At 38.4% G+C, this 25,418-nt stretch overlaps 1 protein-coding gene across 3 annotated transcripts in view; it reads left to right on the top strand.

Annotated features, from left to right (window-relative positions):
• The first annotated feature begins 9,815 nt into the window (after positions 1 to 9,815).
• The window catches only part of LOC126252747 (sialin-like), a 107,551-nt gene continuing 91,948 nt past the window's right edge, over positions 9,816 to 25,418 (top strand). For 2 of the 3 annotated variants that reach the window (XM_049953654.1, XM_049953652.1), the window contains exon 1: positions 20,214 to 20,311. In XM_049953654.1, the coding sequence (XP_049809611.1) occupies positions 20,272 to 20,311 (40 nt within the window). In that variant the 5' untranslated portion in view covers positions 20,214 to 20,271. Of the gene's footprint in view, positions 9,928 to 20,213; positions 20,312 to 25,418 lie in introns of those variants that run through there. The other variant, XM_049953653.1, reaches the window with a different exon arrangement.

Genomic DNA, 25,418 nt, shown 5'->3' with positions numbered 1-25,418 from the left:
CTCCGTCTGTAATACTGAAAAACGTTGAACCACCAAACAAAATCAAAGAATTAGTAACATTTCCTACATCCCGTCGATTACGACACCACGAAATAATTGACATTGCGCTGAACAACATCAAACGTGCCGCAGAGCGCCGGAGAAGACAGCAAAAACAGGTTTGTAGACGCCGAGACTTTCACGTTGGACAGAAGATATTAGTACGTACACACTATTTATCCAGCAAATTAAAAGGTAAGTGCAGTAAATTTGAACTTCTGTACGCAGGTCCATATCGGATTCGCAGCATTCCTCACCCCAATGTTGTACACGTCGAAACTCTGAGAACCAGGAAATCGAAAGGCAACCACCATTGGTCAAACATAAAACCATTTATTGAGTGAACATACTTTATGATTTATCACGCCGTAATGCTATTTGCTAATTTTTATGAATATTTCTGCAATTATATTCACATGACTACTTATTGATGATTATCGTATTTTTTCTTGGCAAGTGCCCGGCAAGGTAAGGTTAGCAGGTCGCTCTTCTTGTCGTTACACACAAGACCGTGCATATTTTCCAGATGAACTTACGCATTTTATGAATAATTGTGCAATTCTCTGTAATGACGCATTAATTTTATCAAATTGTCTCTCCATTGAAGTCTTTAATTATCGCTTCTATTAACTACACCATATACAAGCTGAGCACAACGAATGTCACATTTTGTCTTTCTTATGTATGTACGATTGTTCTCATGTTTTGTTTGTATGCACTGTGAACTAGTTAAGGTATAACACACACCATTTGACTTTGACATTTTGTCCTATGATATCTCAACATCGTGACTGTTTTACATTTTCCTTTTTTTGCTGCTGCATTATGATATTGTCTGTACACTTTTTACCTTTAAACACTGTCTATGCTTTTGACATATTACGTTTTCTGTCATGTTATGCTGTATGCTTAATTTTGTCACCATTAACCAGTCATTATTTAATGGGTATATGATTTAAATGCAAGACATTAATCTTTGTTCATCAATTTCAGAAAGAAATGATACGTAAAGGAAATAAATTAAACAGAAATGGGAATTTCACCTACGGAATAAACGAAAGAAGATGCAATAACCTTATGAGGAAGAGTAAATGGATTAGGATTAACAAGCATTAACAAGAATATACTATACTCATCGTAGAGTAGCAGTCTTAACTAATTTTTTCTTTCAGAATACGAAGCGGTTGATGCAAGCTGTCAGACAGAACTACACATCTTAGTTTTAAGTGATGTAATATGCTAGGTATAAGGAATAGTTGTGTGATGAATAATGAAATGATTTTTTTGCAGAGGATAATGAATGCTGATGATGAATAATGATGAAGAATATAATAATATGGATAATGAAGTTTTTCTTTACAGATGAGGATAATGTTGAAGTTGTGTATTTATGCTATGTAGTTATTTAAGTATTTGTTGCAGTTTGCTTGATAGCAGGTGTTATATTGCATAGTAGGATGACTGAAGATTTTGGAAAGGACAGCTATGGAACACATTTTTTATACACATTTCACTACCTGTTAATTCGAAGTTCACTACTTTTCAGCATAGTCTGCGTTTCTTCTTTCAGCTCAATAATCCATTTTGTATTTTTTCCAGGAGAAGCTTTTCATGATACTTACTAAACTTGTTACTTATTATACCTGTTCTAATACTTGCAATTTTTTTACCCATTTGTGTATATCATTTACACATGTGATCACATATACTGCCTTGTTGCATAACCTTGCTACAGCTGACTCATGACGAATGACGTTACACATCTTTTCATTTATAGGAACAACCTAGAAGCAATTTTTTCTCTTATTTCTTCTTGCTTTCCATTGTAATTACCCAAAGCAATGCATTGCTAGCAGAAAAAACAAAATGTATTAACAGTCCCACATAATGTCACTAGTTTATGATAATTCTGAATAATACTGATCAGCTCTGAATAGTATGTCACTTGAATAATTACTTCTTAATGATACCAAAACATAATTGCCACTATCTATTGTAATGAGACTACTTATAATGCCCATGCTTATTAATGCTATGATTGTAATTAACTGATTTTTTTAATAATGATTTCTTAATGATATGAATAATACTGAATAATGAATAATGTTTTATACTATTCAAACTTGCTGGCCACTGAGTGCCCATAATTAATGTAATTACTTATTATGCCCATGCTTATTAATGCTATTAACTGATTTTTTTAATAATGATTTCTTAATGATATGAATAATACTGAATGATGACTAATGTTTTATACTATTCAATACTTGCTGGCCACTGAGTGCCCATAATTAATGTAATTACTTATAATGCCCATGATTATTAATGCTATGATTGTAATTAACTGATTTTTTAATAATGATTTCTTAATGATATGAATAATACTGAATGATGACTAATGTTTTATACTATTCAATACTTGCTGGCCACTGAGTGCCCATAATTAATGTAATTACTTATAATGCCCATGCTTAGTAATGCTATGATTGTAATTAACTGATTTTTTAATAATGATTTCTTAATGATATGAATAATACTGAATGATGACTAATGTTTTATACTATTCAATACTTGCTGGCCACTGAGTGCCCATAATTATAGTAATTACTTATTATGCCCATGATTATTAATGCTATGATTGTAATTAACTGATTTTTTTAATAATGATTTCTTAATGATATGAATAATACTGAATGATGAATAATGTTTTATACTATTCAATACTTGCTGGCCACTGAGTGCCCATAATTAATGTAATTACTTATAATGCCCATGCTTATTAATGCTATGATTGTAATTAACATTTTTCTAATGATTTCTTAATGATATGAATAATACTGAATGATGACTAATGTTTTATACTATTCAATACTTGCTGGCCACTGAGTGCCTATAATTAAGACTTTTTATGAACATGTTCTGTAATATTAAAATACATGGTACAGAAATGTTCAATGACTAGAGTATGGATACCGCAAACTACTTATGTAATCACTAATCAAGACTTGTGTGTTAGTTAATGTCCTTCACCTTCTGACCTAACTACCTGAAATTATTGTAACATCCATTTGTCTTGTCCATCCTCATTATCATGGAGCACTATATTTGGTTTTTGCACTAATTCTACGTTGGTGTGCCTCTTAAGAGCGTGGTGTTGACACGACATGCTGTCCACCACCGTAAGCGATGAAGACGTTATTATGGTCCCACTGTTTGGTGTACCTGGTGTACTGCCAAATGATAGCATGGAATATTACTACGACGTTTCAGTGTCTTGATACGCTGATAAATACTTCTGGGAACGGAACTGCAGATTGTATCACTTAGTGTTGTGACCCTGTGGAAAGATATGGACTTTCAGTGCAGCTGTGTGCAAACTAAAGTGCTACAACCATGATGCAATCCTTTCCTTTCCTATCCTAATAGTGAAAATCATTTTTAACTAACACCATTTATGTTCATGGCCTATACATTTTTTTTCGATTTGTGGAACTCCAGTGCAAGTACACTTATGTCACCTGTCGACATGATTTTTTGCCATTATACTAAAGACATTTTTCGATTTGATCTGATTTGCAGTATGTGTGCACTCTTGTCATCTATATTGTATATACTTTTTGTTATTTGATGATTTTTCTACCCTTGCGTTTATTTGTTATAAAAATGTTCAAAAATTTTTCTGTGCATGTGCACTTATGTGAATATGTTTTCAACTGAACTTCAGTGCCTGTGCACTCTTCTCAATTTTCGATATGATTTGTGTTCATTCTGCATACTTTTTATGATTTATGTCATTTGTTACTCATTGTATATACATCTCGTCTTTTGCTGATATGTTCTCCACTGCAGTGCATGTGCACTCATGTCCCTTGTCAACATGATTTTGTTCAGAAAATGCTACAGAATCTTACAGTGCGTATGCACTTTGTTATCTGTCAAATAATTTGTATATACATTTTTCTGATATGTTTTGTACTCACATTTTGTACTATAACTGAATATTTTGTAAATTGTAAAAGTTAATTAGTTGAAAAAAATTTCTTGCGATGGCAAGTCCACATGACTCACCATCGCTGCCAAATTTTTTGCCCCACAGTGGAGGGTTATGAAACACGTATGTTGTGTAGCGGCGATGGTGAGGCATGGTAAGAATCTCTGACCAGAGGCAGTAGCGCGAGAGTTCAGTTCTGTTGCGAGCTACGAGTTGCGAGTAGCGCGTCGGAGATGACGCAGTCGGGGTCTAGATGAGAGAGAGTTCAGTTGTGTGTGAGCAGTCGGCGGGCGTCGGCACCGCAATGGTCGAGATTCAGGACAAGGTATATTATTAAGCAGCATCGCGCTCAGCTAGTAATGTAAATTAAATGTAATGAACTTTAAAGAATCCCCCTAATAATAATTTTGATTTCAAAGCAATTTTAACAAAGAATTATTCGATTTCCTTCCATTTCCTTCAAACAAAAATTTCAGTCAGATTACAAAATACTTGCAATGCATTTCTTCCAAGCAGCGCCCAACAATAAGAGCAGAATTTTGACATGCAGTTATATTAAGGTAAGAAATTAATACTGATTTTTGCACAGGGCCAAAGACCGACATTTCGGTTCATTTGACTTTTGATTAACACTGTACTTTCTTTGTCATGAGATCATGTTTCATTATTTTATGGGAGCTTATACTTGGGTCTGATTGCTAATTTTTGTTTAATTGTCTTTGTCATTAATATATTTTGGGAAAGCTTACACTTAGCTCTGGCTCCCATTTACTAATAAATATAGTCTTTTAAAATTTCTGTGGGGAGGTTACAAAGTAACAACTGTAGTCGGAACTTTTTCCACAATAGCATTAATAGTGGTCTGAACTATATGTTTACATTCTTTATGGCATTTATAGTGGTCAGTACCTACTTCATCTCTAATGTCCATGTCCTCATTATATTTCAAGAGGTTCATTCTTTGCCCCTATTTCATTCCACGACTGTCACTGCAGGGTGAAATGCGACTGGATCTAGTTTGATAAATTGGTCATAGTTGAATGGGATTCTTCAGTCACCTCAGTAATATTTACTCATGTCACCAGCATAGTTTTGTACTGGAACATTTTCTGGTGAGTATCATTTATTTTTAATTGATGGTGGCCTCCAGTGCAGCGATTCCACTGATTATTATTGTTGTGGTATTGTCGTTGACCTACTCCATTAGTAAAATACCCTGGGTGGTATCTATTATCAGTTATTCTTCTTTCGTTAGAATTCAGCAGACCTCAGTCCACATGCTGAGCATCATCAGCGGAGGGGCCGCTGGCTGTGTCGCAAAGTGAATGTGACAGTCTTTTCATCTGGTGTGACTGTAGAAATGTGTGTGTGCTGGAGTGGGCAGACCAAAGCCACCATTATTATTATTTTTATTACTAGCCTTAGAATCTTTATGTATTAAATCAACAGATATCAACATCAAGTGTTCTGGCTTTGTCTCTGGAATGTGGACAAGCGATTTCTCTTGTGTGCAGGCGGAACTCCGTTTTTAGTATTCACGACATGTGTCTATTAGTTATAGCAAATCACTTCGAGAAGTGTTTTTGTTGAATCATCAGTGTGCCGTTACCTTGAAACGGTATAATTTCACTACACGCCACTTACAATACTAAAAAAAACACTAAAATCTTTTAAGCAGCGGTAAGGTCTTTCCAGTCATTTTATTAGAACAAATCGTACCGAAAATGACACGTTTTCGAGCCATCTTCGGTGTGCTGGTGGTTAGAAACAACTTATATTAATAGGACACGAGTTATAAAACTGACTAAATACTGACTTCAATGCAAAAAACGTCATCTAATATGGCGTCTCTTAAGCTCTGCTTAGGACGTAGAAAGCGGTCTAGTTTCTCGTTGGCCACGTCCCTCCGGACGAAGCAAAAATCTGACGTGTGTGTTGCTGTGTTTCACGCTGCAGAATGCTATAGAATGTACAGTGTGACGTCACAAAACCTTACCAGTTACATATCCACGGACGATTTAAGTATCGTGTGAGAACGGCAATTTTAAGCAGAGATTACGCCAAGTGTAAAGAGGCCTACAGGAAGAGAAAGTGAGAAACTTCTAAGAAATTGGCGTGGAAATATGTAACTGTAAACAACTTACGAATATCTAGTCTTATTTAAATACTATTACAAATATTTTTTAAGGGTACCTTGCTTACTGTGGAACGGCTTTAGGCTAAACACTTCCTTGCGGAGTCTTCCCTGTATGCAATTTGACCAATACTTCGACAACAAAGATTTCTCCAACTGTTCATATCTTTGACAGTTTTCAGCCATTTCAGCTGGCCAAATGGGAGCATCCCCTTGAACAAAACCTGTAGTGAAATGTATTTTTTGTTTATCTGACAAAGATATAGGTAACACTTCCTTAAAAGATTTTATGCACACATCAGAATGTCGTATGTAAACATCTGAACTGTCAGTGTTATAATAAAATTTCTTCTAACAAAACGAATTACTAAGAAGATGCTGCCCCTACCCCATACAACATATGGTTAGGTGGCAGACCGGCATGACCTATTTCATCTCTACACATTCTGTCATTTTGCGCAAGACTATTATAGTCACCACTTTCCCTAGTAGTAGAAGATGGCGTATTATCTAATATTTGTTTGACAGCGGACAGTTCTTGCTGCATACTACTAATCTACAATGCCATACAGAGTTACTCAAAGCAAATTTGATTTAATTCTTTTTTAACTGACTCTTCTGAAGTGCCTCTCTGAGATAACACTTCAGTAAAAGACAATAATCTTTTCAGTGTAACTGCATAATTATTACACATTATCAACAAAACTTAAAAATGACCAAATTTCGAATAAAATCGGCCCTGAATGATTAACCCATGACAGTTATGATATGCACAAGTAAAGGAAAATAAGTAATGTTGTCCTTACTTTATACGTTGCATCATAATGGAGATCATTAACATTTATTCCCAAAGTCGGCCGGAGTGGCCGAGCCGTTCTAGGCGCTACAGTCTGCAACCGCACGACCGCTACGGTCGCAGGTTCGAATCCTGCTTCGGGCATGGATGTGTGTTATGTCCTTAGGTTAGTCAGGTTTAAGTAGTTCTAAGTTCTAGGGGACTGATGACCTCAGAAGTTAAGTCCCATAGTGCTCAGAGCCATTTGAACCATTTACTCCCAAAGATTTTCTTTCAGTTATTTTTCGTCAATTTTCTGTAATTCGCTGTGTTGACATTTTGTTCTTCAGTATCTCTTATTTTTCTTCACCTTCAAACAGTTTTGTGTCAGTAGAGTGGATGAAACAGAAAAAAGCAGTTTCTAGTAACGCAATGCTAATAAAATTTTATACGCAGAATATTTGTCAAATCATGCTATAAGACGGTCAACAGTGTAATGTAGCCACCTTCCTGTGGTAACTATTTTTGTGATTTCAAATTTAAATAAGAAGGTAAAATGTTGCCGACGGAAGGACAAATCATATTCCCAGCGAGAACGGAAAATGTTTAGTTACAAAATTTAGAGAGAAAACATGGAGTCTTTCTTTACTCATACTAGTTTAGCTATAGGCCCAGGTGTCGTTGTCGAAAATTAGCAAATTTGGTGACACAAGACCGTGTTATTGGTAATTGTAATAGCAGAAAAGCAATATCCATAATAATTATTATTATTACAGTCGGACTTCTTTAAATGGGTGTTGTGTGATGTCCTTAGGTTAGTTAGGTTTAAGTAGTTTTAAGTTCTAGGGGACTGATAACCATAGATGTTAAGTCCCACAGTGCTCAGAGCCATTTGAACCATTTGAACTTCTTTAAAAACATAGACAGGACGTTCGACTTGCAAATGTTGAAATATGAAAACGATAGCGCGTTCATTGTGTGCGATCATTGCATCACCAGACTGATTACATCCAACTGATCTAAAAGATTAAAAAGATATATAGAATATTTCATCTTGCAGGAACCATAAGATAATACACTCAACTAGCAAAATGAAGGTGTAAGTGACTTAAAAATATTATTATTTCGCAACAAAATTCCTTGTACAATAGTTGATACAACCCTCTAGCAGCGAGTTTAGGAGAAGGAAGACTATCAGTTCTCTTATTTCTTAACAACCGAAGATTGAAAATTTCGTAGATAATTATGAGATAGAAATAAAATTCATACTCTGAGATATAATCTTATCGTTAGTATCGTTCAAATACAATGATCTGCTACACTAGTCCCTTGAATTGTGGAGACAGTGTTTGTTAATGAAGGGCCTACACAGACGCGCCATACGACGTCGCTTTGCTCACTTCACTCATAGATCGGAACAGTCAACACACAATATTAGTAATCACATGAACACTTCTAAAGGAACATGAAGTAGTTTTTGTTAAACTAATCGTCTCGTTATAGACTGACAACGGCTTCTTGAAACAGTTCAGTAAAGAGAACATTGGAGAAATTTTAAGGGCTCTGATGACAAGTCTTTACCCAGTAAAGAAGGGAAGCTGAAAGGTGGAATGAATGTACATAATGGCTATACAAAGGAAACAAACTTGAGGACAATATTAAGTGAAGGTGAGAAATAGGAGATGCAGATGAGGTGGGACGTAAGATACTGCGAGATGGGCACCGAAATATGTAAGTCCAAAAAAGGCTCTTGGTTTGCATGATACATGAGACAGCTATTACCCACAGACTTCAAGAAGAATGTAATAATCTCAGTTCCAATAACTGTACGTGCTTTTGGGAGTAAGTATTATCGAACAATCAGTTTAAATCATGGTCGTAAAATAGGAGTACTTGCACGAATTATTTGCAGAAGATTGGAAAACTTGGTAAGAGCTGACCTCGGGGAAATTTCGTTTTGGGCTCCAGAGAAATGTAGGAACATGTGAGGCAATACTAACCATACAGTTTATCTTACCAGATTGTAAATGAACATTTATAGAATTTGTAGATATAGAGAAACTTTTTGAAATGTTTACTGAAAATCAGTCTTTGAAATTCAAAGGTAGCAGTGAAGAAAGCTTTGATATTTGCACTGACTAATGACGAAAAAAAATTGTGAAAGATCGCTTTCCTGACCTCTGTGGGATACTACAAACATTCAGGCCCGTGATGTTTAGTGAGAGATTCGCCCTGTACTGTGTCATTGTGTGAACAGAGATATTTGCGCATGCATTTGTTGCAACTCACGCTGTGATATTTGTAGGCTGCATCCGACAAAACATGAAATACTATAGCTTATTTTTCCTTCAGCTGATGTTTTGCTAGAACGCAGTTACCGAGTTTGTCATTAAACAAGAATGGAATCCTTAGCAACTTCATAAACGCTCAAGTTCGGCAGTACCTTTTTCTAACAGATAACTTGTTGCTGTCATGCATAAAGCTTCATTTAGATTTGTGCCTTTTCTTATTGATTAATTCCATTTCTGTCGAGATGAAATCTTAAACCCGCAAGTAGAGGTTCGTGGACCGAGGTGTGCACTCCTTCCTTGCAACAAGCAAACAACCTACTATATCATGTTGCGTCGTGCTTAGTTTTGCCATGGAAAGAACGCAGGATCTTCGGCCTAGCCACGAAGCAAGTGTCAGATGAAAATGACGCAAAGTGTATTACACGAGTCCTGGCAGCGATAAGGGAATCAAGTGATAACTTGAGCGTCTCAGCTCATGATGAAACACATAGCACAATGTGGAAACACACCTCTCGCGCTTCCCCACCGCCCCTCTCCTAATTTGCGACTGCAGTCTACAAAACTTATAAAACGAGTCGACACATAAGAGGTGCAGTCAGGGCCAGGGCAGGAGACGAAGAGGTATTCAGCTGGCGAGTGGTTTACTTGAGGAACGCAATGTTGACAGATGTAACGAAGCGGCCAAAGGACAGCAAAAGTGAGCCATTGTTTACATTACGGTTAGATCGTACATTTTTGTATCATTCTTTCTTCGTTTTGACTATTGAAACACTGCGTTTTAGATTGATACTCGGTCTCAGGATTTCTGATTTCTTATCAATCCAAACCTTCTTCATGGGAATATTGCAATATTTCTTGCATTTTTCTCGTCATGTAAAGACAGTTTTCTTTCTAAGTTTCACTTTGAATTTCTGCTACACTACCCGTGTTTCAAAAGCTAAGCGATTTCATATAATGTACTTATTCAATCCTTTATTCATCCATAAATCATTTACACAATGATCTCTGGCGAATTATCTTAATGAAAAGGGGAACAATTTCTAGAAATAACAATATATGCTTACAATAATATTATCTAATATTATCTTACGAAAAGAATACTTTCGCGATCTTCGTTTTCATCACATCACTCTTCACTGCCCCCACACTACACCAATTGCAAACACACACACACACACACACCCATCCACCCACCCATCCACACACACACACACACACACACACACACACACAACTTTAGATTGGTTTTACGGTTTCGACGATACTTTTACATCCGCCATTCTACCGAATTCTTCATGTTGAACCACATGAAAAAGCTCAAGAAAATGGAGAGAAGTTAGAATTTTCTATCAAAGATCCTGGGTAAGAGATAATATCAGTAATAAAACTGTCACAGTTTACTGTAGAATGGCAGTTGTTTATTATTAAATGATGGTTATTCTTACCATTTCCTATTCTCGTTTTCTAAATAATCCTTGACGTAACGATGGAGGGCGGTCTGTCGGCCAGACTGGATGTGGTTTTTAAACGATTTTACACATCCCACTAGGTGAATATGAGGCTGGTACCCACGTCTTGCCTCAGATACACGCTATACAAACACTTAGAACACTTTCACACAGAATTTACTCTAGACACAGACGGGCAGATAGATGGGGCAACTGATTCAGTCTTGGGGGAGGGGGTTAACAGGAGACTAATGACCTTAATATTTAGTGTCCTTGAACTCATAATCAGCAGTCAGAAAACCCAAATGTTTCGAAAAAGTTTTACAAGGTGCTCTGTTGCTACTTTTAGCCATTATTCTAATACTTTTATTCTCTTACTAGAAGACTATGTCCATGTTTTGCTTGCCAAAATATGGTTCCATAGCAAGAGACAGATTGCATGTAGGAATACTGCATACTCATAATTACGCTTTCTGTAATATTCGTTGCTTGCAAACCTTCCTTAATATCTTTTAGCTAGTTAATCTGATATTTGAACTGATGATACAGGCTTCTGGTGAATCATTTGATACTCGTTCTATAAATACGTCCACACTATGAGACCGAATGAAACCCCGCTCTAGTTACTTTGTTAAGTTCACACGACTAGTTTTGGACTTTATATTACGCCATTATCATGTGTACCCGAACCTGAGAAATATACAACTTACCATTCTACTGCCCAAACATACACTGCGCGTAAGGACCACGAAGATAAGATACGAGAAGTTCGGACCCCTACGGAAGCATATAAATATTCTTTTTTTCCTCGCTCTCTGCGAGTAGGACAGGAAAGGAAATGACACATTGTGGTACAGAGTACCCTCCGCCACGCACCATACGGTGGCTTGCGGTGTATCTTTGTAGATGTAGTTGTAGAACTTACGTTATGTTGCAAAAGAAGCAATGCCAAATGGTAAAAACGGTAGAAGTCAAGTGGATTTAAAGAAGTTTCGCGCCCAGTAACGTCATGAGAAAATTTGTAAAGACTGTACAATCCAACACCTTAAAACTGTTAACTATGTTTACCTTAAAATGATTTTCTGATTTGTTTCAAAATTATAATGCACTTTTTCACATAAAATACTAAAACGATAAAACAGAGTTTCTCTCTCAATGACCTCATGAGAAAATGGGCGTGTCATAATTATAAAAACGTACTAACCAAAAAACTGGTAACATGTTTTACCTTAAAAGTGCTATATTCAGACGTGTTTCAGAATTTCAATTGCATGTTTCTAAAAATAAAAGCGGAAATTGATTATTTCGAATTAATGAAAGTGTAGAATATTTGCAATGGATGAAGTGTCCAAGTCGAGTGTGAAGATACGACCCATAAAGTAAAATTAGAACCACCGGAAACAGTTGAGGGCTCTCGCAAAGATTCACAAGTACGACACACCCATTTCTCTCACGACGTCATTGGGCGCGACTATACGAGAGTTGGAACTTTAATAGTGGCAACTGTTTATTTACAGCTCGTGCAAAACAGATACGTGTTTCAAAGTTTTACTGGCCTTCAAAGTAGTCACCAGCATTGTGTATAACCCGTTGCCAGCTTTGTGGAAGTCTTAGGATACTCTTAGCAGTACCAGTTGGGTTGACAGTTCGAGCGGCGCGGTCTATTGCCCGACGAATTTGTAGCGGTTCTGAAGCGAATGACGTGAAGTGTTTCCTTCAATTTAGAAATCGAGTTGAACTTGATGTGTCGGCAGCTGGGCCAACACCTTGTAGATAGAGGTGGCTTAATGCACGCTAGACTAACGCAGACGGGCGTGAAGTACTGGAACAGGATACGTAATTAATGCTATGAAGAAAAGTACGTAGCTGGTATAATACTTATCTTTAATAACTCATTGTGGTATATCGCACAAAGGAGACTTTAATTACAATCACTGTAAGGCTAATGGCGCCTTGCTAGTTCGTAGCCAGTAACTTAGCTGAAGGCTATTCTGTCTCTCGGCTAATGAGAGAGATAGGCTTCGTACGTCTAGTCGCTAGCTCTGTCGTCCGTACAACTGGGCTGAGTTCGAGTCAGTCTCTCGAGACCTGCCTTGTGGTGGCGCTAGGTTTGCGATCACACAGTGGCGACACACGGGTCCGACATGTACTACGGGACCGCGGCCGATTTAAGCTACCACCTAGGACGTGTGGTGTCTGGCTGTGACACCACAGAACTCACGAGGGCTTAAGTCAGGGGAGTGCAGTAGGTGGTATAGCACTTATTTGACCGATGGGGTTGCTAAGTGCTATACTACCTACTACACTCCTCTGACTTAAGTCCTCCTAAGTTCAACTCGGTTTCTAAACTGAAGTAAACACTTCACGGCATTCGCTTCAGAACTGCTACAAATTCGTCGGGCAGTAGACCGTGCCGCTCTAACTGTCAACACTGGCACTGCTAAGTGTATCCTACGACTTCCACACAATGCTGGTGACTACTTTGAAGGTCAGTAAAACTTTGAAACACGTATCTATTTTGTACGAGCTGTAAATAAACAGTTGCCACTATTAAAGTTCCAACCCTCGAATTTTATGGTTTTTATCATTTGCAATTGCTTCTTTACAGCATAATGTACATTGTATATTATTTCTGCAATTGTACTCTAACTAAATCAGAACTGTCGCTCATCTTCTATTACAAAAAACAAAGATATTTACATGCCCATCATATTATGTATTAACATGTCGCAGTTCCCGGTACAACTGATAATGGCCTAATACAGAGGCCGAAACCGGTCGTGTGAACTTAATGAAGTTCCAGAAAAAAGCAACTGGAATGGCGTTTCATTAGTATTAACAACAGTTGCAGTATCAACAGTGTCAACTAGACGTGAAGTAGCAGTACTATGACACTTATCTATGCGATGTAGTGTCATCACCCCTCCTCTTCATTCAAATTCTATTGGTGTGTGTGGAGTCATATATTTTACTAATAGTTTTACGATCTTTCTTTTCAATATCTTCAAATTTAGCGTAATTCTAATGCAGTACTCGTCTTTATTGTTTTTGTGGATAAAGAACTCCCAGCAAAGTCACAATTTTGATATGATTGATGCTACTTCTGTGATACATTATTTGTTTTGAAACGATTTATTAGTTTTAATCATTCTTTCTAACCTGGTTCACTGTCTATTTGTTATCGGTATGGTGTTACCAAAGCATTTGTCCCAGAACGTCTGTAAAATAGTTCCCTATTCCACGTTTACTTTAAGTTTTCTGCAGTATGGACGCACAATATACATATAATGGCAATTACCATGGGATATCTACAGGTTTGCCTTAGTGGCTAATATCGGTTGTTTTTCTACGTCAGGCAGTGCATTTGACAACGAACATCTAGATGAACGTACCTTTTAATGTCTTTTTACCTATTATTCATCTTTGCTGTACTCCTATATATGTTTCTAAAGAGTCAGAGATTTCAACTCAGCCGGCCGCTGTGAGCGAGCGGTTCTAGGCGCTTCAGTCCGGAAGCGCGCTGCTGCTACGTTCGCAGGTTCGAATCCTGCCTCATGCATGGATGAGTGTGGTGTCCTTAGGTTAGTTATGTTTAAGTAATTCTACGTCTGGGGGACTGATGACCTCAGATGTTAACTCCCATAGTTCTTAGACATTTGGACCATTTCAACATAGAGTTTCAGTTTTGGTAGTGTATTTGCAAGATTGGCCGATTATTTCTGTAGTATTCAGTGGCCTTTATAGAAACATGCTATCTTTACCACAGCTGAGAACTTACCGAATGCTTTCTGTTAGTATCGCACAGGTCTCGTTCGTGCTGGGTCTCTAATGTCTCCTTTGCTCAACAGAAACGTGTTCAAAAGTATCCGAGCGACCAGAATTTTGCGTAAATAGGCGCCATGGAGGGAAAAAACTCCAAAAGACATGGTACGTTGACAACTCGTATGAACGTGTTTTGGCATTTCTTCAGTCTTGCTTCCATTGTCAACAGCAACGTCAGAACTGCCTCTCTGGTGCCTTTTTCTTTTCTTTCTTTTTTTGTGAGTCATCAGTCTTCTGACCGGTTTGATGCGGCCCGCCACGAATTCCCCTCCTGTGCTAACCTCTTCATCTCAGAATGGCACTTGCAGCCTACGTTCTCAATTATCTGCTGGATGTATTCTAAACTCTGTCTTTCTCTAAAGTTTATGCCTTCTGCAGCTCTCTCTAGTACCATGGCAGTCATTCTCTGGTGTCTTAACAAATGTTCTATCATCCTGTCCCTTCTCCTTGTCAGTGTTTTCCAAGTATTCTTTTCCTCTCTGATTCTGTGCAGAACCTCTTCATTCCTTATCTTATCAGTCCACCTAATTTTCAACATTCGTCTGTAGCACCACATCTCAAATTTTTCGATTTTCTTCTGTTTCGGTTTTTCCACAATCCATGTTTCACCAAACGTACATTCTCAGAAATTTCTTCCTCATATAAAGGCCAATCTTTGGTACTAGTATACTTCTCTTGGCGAGGAATAACCTTTTGGCTTTTGACGTCCCCCTTGCTCCGTCCGTCGTCGGTTGTTTTCTTGCCTAGGTAGTAGAATTTCTTAACTTCATTTACTTTGTGACCATTAATCCGGATGTTAAGTTTCTCGTTGTTCTCATTTCTGATACGTCTCATTACTTTCGTCTTTCTTCGATCTACTCTCACTCCATATTCTGTGCTCATTAGATTGTTAATTCCGTTCACCACTTCCTGTAATTATTCTTCACTTTCACTCAAGATAGAGATGTCGCCATTGATATTCTTTCATCTAGAATTTTAATTCCACTCCTGAACATTTCTTTTATTTCCATCACTGCTTCTTCGACATGCAGATTGAACAATAGGGGCGAAAGACTTCATCTCTGTCTTACACCCTTTTCAATCCGAACTTTCGTTCTTGGTCGTCCACTCATATTACTCCCTCTTGGTTCTTGTACATACTTTATATTACTCGTCTCCTATTTTACCCAGAATTTCGAACATCTTGCACCATTTTAGAATGTCGAATGTTTTTTGCATGTCGACAGATCCTATGAACATGTCTTGATTTTTTTGAGCGCTGCTTCCATTATCAACCGCAGCGTCAGCATTGACTCTCTGGTGACCTAACCTTGTCTAAAGCCAAACTGATCGTCATCTAAAACATCCTGAATTTTCTTTTCCATTCTTCTGTACATTGTTCTTTAAGCAACTTGGATCCATGACCTGTTAAGCTGATTGTGCGATAATTTTCGCGCTTGTCAGCTCCTGCAGTCTTCGGAATTTTGCGGATGATATGTTTCCTAAAGACAGATGGTATGTCGCCAGACTCATACATTCTACACACCAACGATAACAGTCGTTTTTATGTCACTTCGCCCAATGCTTTTAGGGATTCTGTTGGAATATTATCCATCCCTTCTGCCTTATTCGATTTTAAAAGTCTTCCAAAGCTCTCTTAAATTCTGATTCTAATACTGAATCCCGTATCTCTTCTAAATCGACTCCTGTTCCTTCTTCTATCAAATCAGGCAAATCTTCCTCGTCATAGAGGGCTTCAGTGTACTCTCTCTACCTATCCGCTCTCTCCTCTACATTTAACAGAGGAATTAGTGCTCCACTTTTAATGTTACCACTCTTGCTTTTAATTTCACCGAAGGTTGTTTTGAATTTCTTTCCGACAGTCATTTCTTTTTCGATTTCTTCACGTTTTTCATGCGGCCATTTCGTCTAAGCTTCCCTGCGGTTCCTGTTTACTTCACACCTCAGCGGCTTGTATTTCTGTATTCTTGACTTTCCCTGAGCATTTTCCTTCTTTAATTGATCAGCTGAAGTTTTTCTTCTGTTACCCGTGGTTTCTCCGCAGCTACCATCTTTGTACCTATTCTTTTATTTCCAACTTCTATGATTGTCCTTTTCAGAGGTGTCTATTCCTCTTCAACTGTTTCTTATTGCTGTTTCTGTAACCTTAGAGAACTTCAAGCGTATCTTGTCCTTATTTAGTACTTCCGTATCCCACTTCTCTGCGTAGTGATTGTTTCTGACTAATCCTACTCTTCATAACTACTGAATCGTGATCTGAGTCTATATCTGCTCCTGCGTACGCCTTACAATCCAGTATCTGATGTCGGAATCTCTGTCTGACCATGATGTAATCTAACTGAAATCTTTCCGTATCACCCGGCCTTTTCCGAGTATACCTCCTCATCTTGTGATTCTTGAACAGAGTATTTGCTACTTTTAGCTGAAATTTATTACAGAACTCAATTATTCTTCGTCCTGTCTCATTCCTTGTCCCAAGCCCATATTTTCCTGTAACCTTTTCTTCTACTCCTTCCCCTGCAATTGCATTCCAGTTCCCCGTGGTTTCCATCTACCTTTACGTACTGAATTACCCTTTCAGTATCCTCAAATACTTCCTTCATATTCACATTGCGACGTCGGCATGCATACCTGAATTATCGTTGTCAGTGTTGGTTTGCTGTCGATTCTGATAAGAACAACCATATCTCTGAACTGCTCATAGTAACACGCTCTCTGCTCTACCTTCGTATTCATAACGAATCCTAATCCCGTTATACCATTTTCAGCTGTTGTTGATATTACCCTACACTCATCTGACGAGAAATCCTTGTCTTCTTTCCATTTCACTGGTGCCTTTACCTTTCATATGGTATCTGAATATGTACATGTATGTGTATATAATCACATCGGAAATTTTTTCACACGAATCACGTAAGTACAAATGACGGAACTGTCACTGCACTGTCCTTTTATAACTTGTGTACTTTACACTATCGCCATCTGTATATGTTCATATCGCTATCCCGCGGCTTTTGTCACCTCAGCGGATATTATTATTATCAGCAGCATTGTTGCATGAGACATGAAGTATATTGTGCTAATTGTGCTATAGTTTTCGCACTTATCTGACTTTACTGTCTTCGGAATTGCTTAGGTTATATTTTTTTCAGAAAGTCTAATTGTACGTATCCAATTTCATAGATTCTACAAACCAATTTCAATAGTTGTTTGGTTGCCACTTTTCTTATTGGTTTCATAAATTTCGAAGGAATGTTAAGTGCCACTTCTGCTTTATTTGTTTGTAAGTCCTGTTTCCTTCAATTTCTAAACGAGAGAAATTTGTTAACATCGAATATAAATTTTAGGAGTGTAGCCGTGTACGGAAGTGAGACATTGAAGACAGACAGTTCTGACAAAAAGAGAGCAGAAGCATTTGAAAAGTGGCGCTAAAGGAAAATGCTGTATATAAGAAGGGTAGATCGTGTTATTAAAGACAATGTACTGAATGTAATGCAGAAAAAATAATTTTGTGCCACAACTTGAAGAATAGGAAATGTGCGGAGATGGGCGGGAGGGGTACAAAGTATGGAGGGAAAATTGGTCACGAATACAGTAAACAGGTTCAAAAGGATGCAAGTTGCAATAGCTATGCAGAGACAAAGAGGCTTTCGTAAGATAAACTAGTGCGGAGAGATGCATCTGTCTTCGGACTGAAGACAACAACAGCAACAACAACAACCTGCAATCTTCAGAAAGACGACCTCTCAGACGATTTATCGAAACAGCAGTACATCGGTAATCCAAAAAACAAAGCTTTCTCTAGTGAAGTGCTACTTAGATAAATTGTCCTAGCGGCGCAAGCTCCAGCTGTCCGGCCAACGAACTGCCGCTGTGTTAATGCAAGGTCGAAATAATTACCGGTGCGCTGTGACTGCTAGCCGTTCGCAGCTCCGCCACGCAGACAAACACGTCTTTGGTGAACTGCAAATGGAGCTGTTTGCCATCCGTTCACATGTAAACTCTGCTGGATTTCGGCGACGTTGCGATAGCGAATTTAAGAGAATATGAGAACACTGAAGGTAATTTTCTGCCTAATTAGTAACTGTATCAGTTTTGAAAATGATGGCCCTACCATTATGGGAATGTGATTTATTATTTTTAATTAATTCTCCAAAGATTACGTCTAATTTAAGTCTTTTCGTTATCCAGATGTAAATCTATAAATCTGAAGCTCGGATGCTAAATTTGAAAATATCTAGGAATCTTAATGTAAAATGAGAAGGTAAACTTTGTGAAGATATAGAACATCTGAATGCACTGGACTAGTAAGTTTCTGGTGTTCTAAGTCCCAAATCTTGGCACAAGCAAACCTTACGAACCGGGTCACTTCGTTCGTTCCATGTATTTCTAATCGTATATTCCAACGGGACAGTAATTTACAATACATTGTGAAGATGATTCACTTACCTGCCACTTTTTTGTATAGCCTATAGCAAAGAGAAAGAACCAGATATACCCATTTACAAAGTTAGTAGTAAACGTTTTGAGCATGTTTCGCCAAATAAGTACACAGCATGATTCCGCGATGAAGTCACAAACGTTCAGGGATGGTGGTTAAGGGTAAGTGTACCAAGAATTCCAGTAAACATGAGCTCTAAAATGCATACCGTAAGAAATGTGAGCACCTGACCACTAGAAGAGCTGTGTTTCACAGCAACGAAGATGAACAAACGCTCGTAGATCTTAAGATATGCATTTTGGAGCCCATGATTACTGGACATTTTTTCTTATTTTTATCCACACTACCATTCAGTATTGCGTAATCGAAACGGATACTTCGATCTCTGGGAAGTATTCTGGGAAAGTAAGTTGCTCTTTAAAGGAAATCGAATAGAAGACACCTGCGTAATGTTCCAATAATTGAAGTCATTCTCAAACAGTCATGAAAATTGACATCGAAGCAGAGACGCTCCACGAAGATTGTAAAATGTCAGTGTAACCCATACGAATGTAAGAAAATGTGGCACTGAAAGGGAATCTTTGGAAGAAAACGATCTAGTTCTCGCGAAAACCTGTTGGATAAATTTAGAGAACAAGTGTTCGAAGAAGACTGTGCGCCCATTATGCTGCCACCATCGCATATCTAGTGTAGGAATCACGAGACAAGATAAGACATTTAGGGTGCGTAGAGAGGAGTATAGAAAATTGTTCTTCCCTTGTTCAAAACGTAAATGGTGTAGGACAAAAAGCAACAATACTGATATTAAGCACCCTCCCTCATGAGCTATACAGTGGTTTGCAGAGTATATATGTACGTGTAGTCGAATTATATATATATTGTTCGTGTAAACCTACAACTTCGTCCCGTATTTCGCTTCATTTGCGAACGAAAACAGGAACCTGCGAGCAGCGTTTGTGTCCAGATCACGTTCCTCTCTTATGACGCGTGTGCCGCCCGACGAAAGAGATTTTGCGCTGTGTTCAGTACGTATTCACCTTTAACTGAACGGGAGATTCATATGTTCTAACAAGGAGTCGAAGTAAAATAATGTAACGGGGCTGTTTGGCGACACTCGGTAGCGACAGGCGACTGGGTGGTTTCTTGAGTATCTCAGCATCTGTTGAAATACACGTCTCCTCTTTACCCTTCGCCACTCTTCGTATTTTATTTTCGAAGCGCCGAAGAGTATAAAAAGAGATACGCTAGCGCCGAGCCGTACAGACGGTTGGCAGCAGCGCTTCTTGCGAAAGATGCGTTCAGCGGACGAGCGATTTATTTCAGGAACAGAATGACAACAGCTGTGACGACGGCGGCGCAGGACAGAGCGGGTGAGCCATTGGTTAGGGTGTGTTTACATCACTGATCTCTTCTTATCTCTTTCTGTTTTCCTCACTCGTTTCTACAAATAACATCTCGTTTAAATTTGTTACCGGGCCTAACTGTTGTTACTTTCTTAACGTGGCACAATTTTTTCATTACCATGGTGTGTTATTTCTTTTCTTCTGACCATTTTATTCCCAATTGTCACTTTACGATTTTTCAGTGACATGACATTTACTTAGTATTATTTCAAGAGCACATAACATAGTTTGTTGTCTTTGGTGATTATTTGTTTGTAAATCAGCAGCAATCGGTTGGTATTGCCTTCTTGTAATTGATAATGCTAAGTGCTATTAAATTTTCATGATTGTCAGTACTGGTGTCCACAGACAGTATACAATATTGTGACATCACTTACTTTCATTAGAATTTAATGATTAATCCGAAGTCGTAACATCTAACACAGCCAGCTGATTTATGCAGACTGTCGCCAGTTTCAGTTGATTTGCAAGGACAGATAACTCTAAGTTGCTACTTGATTGATTTATCGTTCTGTCTGTCGTGTGTTTACTGAAACTGAACCAGCAGCATCGTGCAGATCTCACTGTATAATTAACAATGAGGCATTTTAACGTTATTCTTAGTTTTCATGGAATAAACGCCGCTCTTCGTTTTGAGTGAGTCATTATTCTCTAATTTCAGTAACATAATATATGTGCCAGATAGTGGTGCTAGAATTTCTAGGATCTTGAACAGTTTTCCATGCGACTTTGGTAAAGCAATTCAGTAGAGTTTCCAATAGATCTTATTTTGGCGAAGAATATTCTTCATGAAAGCGAGATTTTTTTGGATATTGCGTCGTAGGTCGCATTAGATCGAAAATAAGCAAAGTAAACAAACCTTCTTGCTAGAGGGTCTGCCACTATCGTATTCAAAAGAGAACTTTGATCGCTGCACTGAGGCGAGAGGCGTGGCTGCGAAAACCCTATGTCCGTCGTGAAGGATTGGCAGGCCATATCCTTGAGCTTCGTGTCTATGAAAAGAGAACTGACACGTAATGAAGGTGATCGCTGATTCTTCTTGGGGTCATGAGAGTCACACTCGAATCCTGTAATGGACCAGGAGTATCCCTTCACTCATTTCGAAATAACAAAAAAAGAAAAAGAAAATACAATGAGCAATGCTCAAAACAAAATGAGTGTAGACAACCCATTCGGTTACAGCTATCACAATTGCTTCCTGAGGTATCCAGTTATCCCATACCTTCACAGGAACAGATGTGTTAATTATTAGATTTGGCAGTGTTGGTTGTAGAGGGTAGCCAGTCCTATCGGGGACCCCTTCCCATCCCCTCCCTCACAGGACAAAATTAGTGTACCTCTTCTGCCTGCATCTACTGTTATCCCATGTGAAAGTATGAGAATTGTTGCTAAATATTAGCTGTGATGGAATGTAGATACCAGCCCAGTATTCCCCCAAATAGATGTGGGAAACTGCCAAGAAACACATCCAGGCTTGCCAATACAATGGCCAGCACTTGGGTCCACTCCACTCCGTCTACAGGCCACAAGTGGCCCATCGGGACCATCCGACCGCCGTGTCATCCTCAGAGGGTCACCATTTTTAATCTGCTGTGCGGATATTATCTGAGGTCAGGGTACCATGCCCAACCTCACGACGTCTGAACGCGGTTGCACCATGATTTCGCCACATATTGGAGACATTCACCACAGCACTCCTCAAACACTTGACAAGGCATGCAGTTTCCAAAATGCTATTGCGGAGCCTCCAGGCCATTACAATCTGTCCTCAGTCAACCTCAGATACATCGTTCTCCTTCCATATTATACATAGACAACACGCTGATACTATGTGCACCATGTGTGTCTCTGACTAGTAGTCGTTCCTCGCCTGGACGGGTTTATATCCGTAGTAGATCAGTGATCATAATGTTCTGGCTGATCAATGCACGTCGCCATTTTATATTGTTACAGATAAGCATTGAACAACTGGCTCCAACGAAATTACAACAAATTGTCGCAGACTTAATTATCTTACTGATTTTATAAGGTGTCTCTAACACGCATTTATCAGATACATTTATGTATTCCTTGAATGAAGAACATGCTGTTATCTATAAACTATATGGATACTGTTAACACAGATTCCAACAAGGACAATGTTAGTGTTACATTAAATATGGGAAACATGCTTTTCCTCAATCCAGGACATTTTCTCCACAACACTATCAAAAATAGAATTAGGAATAACGTTATTCTGAAGGACTTACGAAAAACAGCAATGTATAAGACAGATGTAAGCCATTCCCTATAACGGATATTTCTCATTTAAGTGAAATTAATGTGTTAATGGTAAGCAAAAGGATACTGAAATTGGAAGGATAATACGTAAAGAATACAAACTAAAGTACAACGAACCACTCCAAGTTGCAAATTTAACTTTTTTTGCTCACGCAATGACTAGTTTTCGGGCCAATGGCCATTTTCAACTCATCGTAACATAGTCAAAAATAGTATTTCCGAAGATATGAAAACCATTTCAAAAATATGCACCGAACAGCTACAGCGCTATAACTGTTCGTTGCACATTTTTTGACACGGGTTTCACATCCCCTGAAATACCATTTCTGAAGATGTAAGCGAAGGCTTCCGCGGCCGTTGTCATCTTCAATAAAATTCTTCAGGGTATCAGACCGCATCGTCATAATTTAAAATGCGCCAACGTTTCGGCCAGCGTTGCAGCTAGCCTTCATCAGGGCCCTGATGAAGGCTAGCTGCAACGCTGGCCGAAACGTTGGCGCATTTTAAATTATGACGATGCGGTCTGATACCCTGAAGAATTTTATTGAAGATTTCTGAAGATGTTACGATGGTTTGCAAATCGGTCTCAGCCCGAAAACTAGTCATCGAGTGACCAAAAAAAGTTAGATTTGCAACTTTGGACTAGTTTTTCGTTGTACTGGCGAACAGAAGTTGCTGAGCCACAGCTACTTCAGCGTGCTAGAAGTTCGTAAAAACTAAAGTATTTGGCGAAAACAATTGAGATGGATGAATATAATCTGCTGTTGGAAGAAGATGCACAGCGAAGACTTACAAATCACTTTAACACAGTATACGGAAAAAAACAAGATATGTGTGGGAGGGATAGATGATACCAGTGTTTGCTGGAAATACCATCGGCGTACTCACAGCAAATAATGGATCCAGAGGTAGTCACTACAGTAAGGGATAGACAAAGAAATTCTGTTTGTAAACATTCATTCCGTTTGCATCACCTTAAAAGAATGGTGACATTGTACCTAATTTTAGTAGTCTTGACACTGCGCATCTATCAATCAACAGAAAACCCATTTCCAGAGTTTATTTCTGACGTAATAACTACACTTAACGATCATTTGTTTGTTAAAGTCTGCTAGAACAGCGGGGCGGGAGTGGGGGGAGGAGGGGAGTTTAATTTTCAGGAAACAGAGGGTGAAATTAAAATTCCCAAATGATCTCAGCTAGAAGAAATGTTGTACAGGAAATGTACAGGTGTTACCTCCAGTCATTCAGTGTTGTATGGATTTCAGGCATATCATTGTTACTTTGGTACCTAGCAGCAGCAGAACTCCGTCTTCAGGCCACAAGTGGCCCAACGGGACCATCCGACCGCCGTGTCATCCTCAGCTGAGGATGCAGTTAGGAGGGGTGTGTACTCAGCACAGCACTCTCCCGGTCGTTATGATGGCTTTCTTTGACCGGAGCCGCTACTATTCGGTCGAGTAGCTCCTCAATTGGCATCACGAGGCTGAGTGCACCCCGAAAAATGGTAACAATGCGTGGCGGCCCAGATGGTCACCCAACCAAGTGCTGGCCATGCCCAACAGCGCTTAACTTCTGTGCCCTGACGGGAACTGGTGTACCCACTTCGGCAAGGCCATTGCCACTTTGGTACATATGTCGAACTATTTTCGTCACTACGCGTATCTTAACCTGTAAATTACAACAGTAGTCACAATTAGCTAGCTACATGTGTTTTGTGATGTTATATAAGATTCTGTACTTATTTTGAAAAATAATAGAGACAATTTTTGGTTCCTTTAAAACATGGTGCAAAATGGGCTATTGCTGTTGACAAGTCCATTTTAGCCTGTAAGTTATGTCAGTAGTACCAGTAAGCGATTCAGGTGTGTTTTGTACTGTTATAGAAGAAACACCACGTATTTTGATAAATAAGACTGACAATTTGAGATTTCTGTAAGAAGTGGTATAGAGATGGAAATACTTTTATGAAAAAGTACACATTTATCTGTAAGTTAGATTGGTAATACTAATAAGCGAGTTACATGTGTTTTGTGCTGGTATAGAGGAAATATTTGACAAACAGTACAGAAATTTTAAGTGCTATTTTATTTTGATACAAAGACCAAATTTTTTTTATCAAAATAAGAGATCGACTTCTCCTCTGTGTGGAAGCCTGTCAATCGTCGTCTTTGACATAAGCAGACTGCACAGCCACCATAAGAGTCCAAACAAAGCTTACATACGTAATTGTGCTTTTTATAATTATACTTGTGTATTACAAAGATGTGCAGTTTGTAACCTCCCCCTCACTTATCGACCTTATTAACAGTGAAAAATTAAACCGCGTGTACCTAATGGAAATTTGGGAAAAGCAATCGTCACCGAAGTTAATCTGTCGGTAAAGAGGGAGGAAAGGATTACATCTAAATGAAAAGGAAAAATGCAAATGAAACTGGTGGAAATTAATTTTGAAAAGGGGTAAAGTTAATAAAGAAAGCAAAACTGCGGCTGTTACATCAACAATTAACTAGCGGTAATTAGATATTTGAGATTTGGGGGAAATTATGGTCGCCAGTCCTAAGGACAATTACTATACTAACTGAAAAAGAAAGGTTATTACACATATAATTAGCACTAGAAGCGTGGCAACTGAAGGTTGACACATGTAGTGTGAAAACTGAAAGTTTGTCAGAAGTAATAAATTTCGCTACACTCTGACTTAATTTAGCAAAAGAATTAATAAAACCGGAAAAGCGAAACTTAATTTAGTGACTGAAGTTAATAGTGAGCTTTCTTTCTGAAGCACATCGAA

Source organism: Schistocerca nitens, chromosome 4 (assembly GCF_023898315.1).
Source record: "Schistocerca nitens isolate TAMUIC-IGC-003100 chromosome 4, iqSchNite1.1, whole genome shotgun sequence".
NCBI classification, from domain to species: Eukaryota; Metazoa; Arthropoda; class Insecta; order Orthoptera; family Acrididae; genus Schistocerca; species Schistocerca nitens.
Note: the sequence above shows the minus strand (reverse complement) of the source record. Positions and strands in the feature narration are given on the sequence as shown.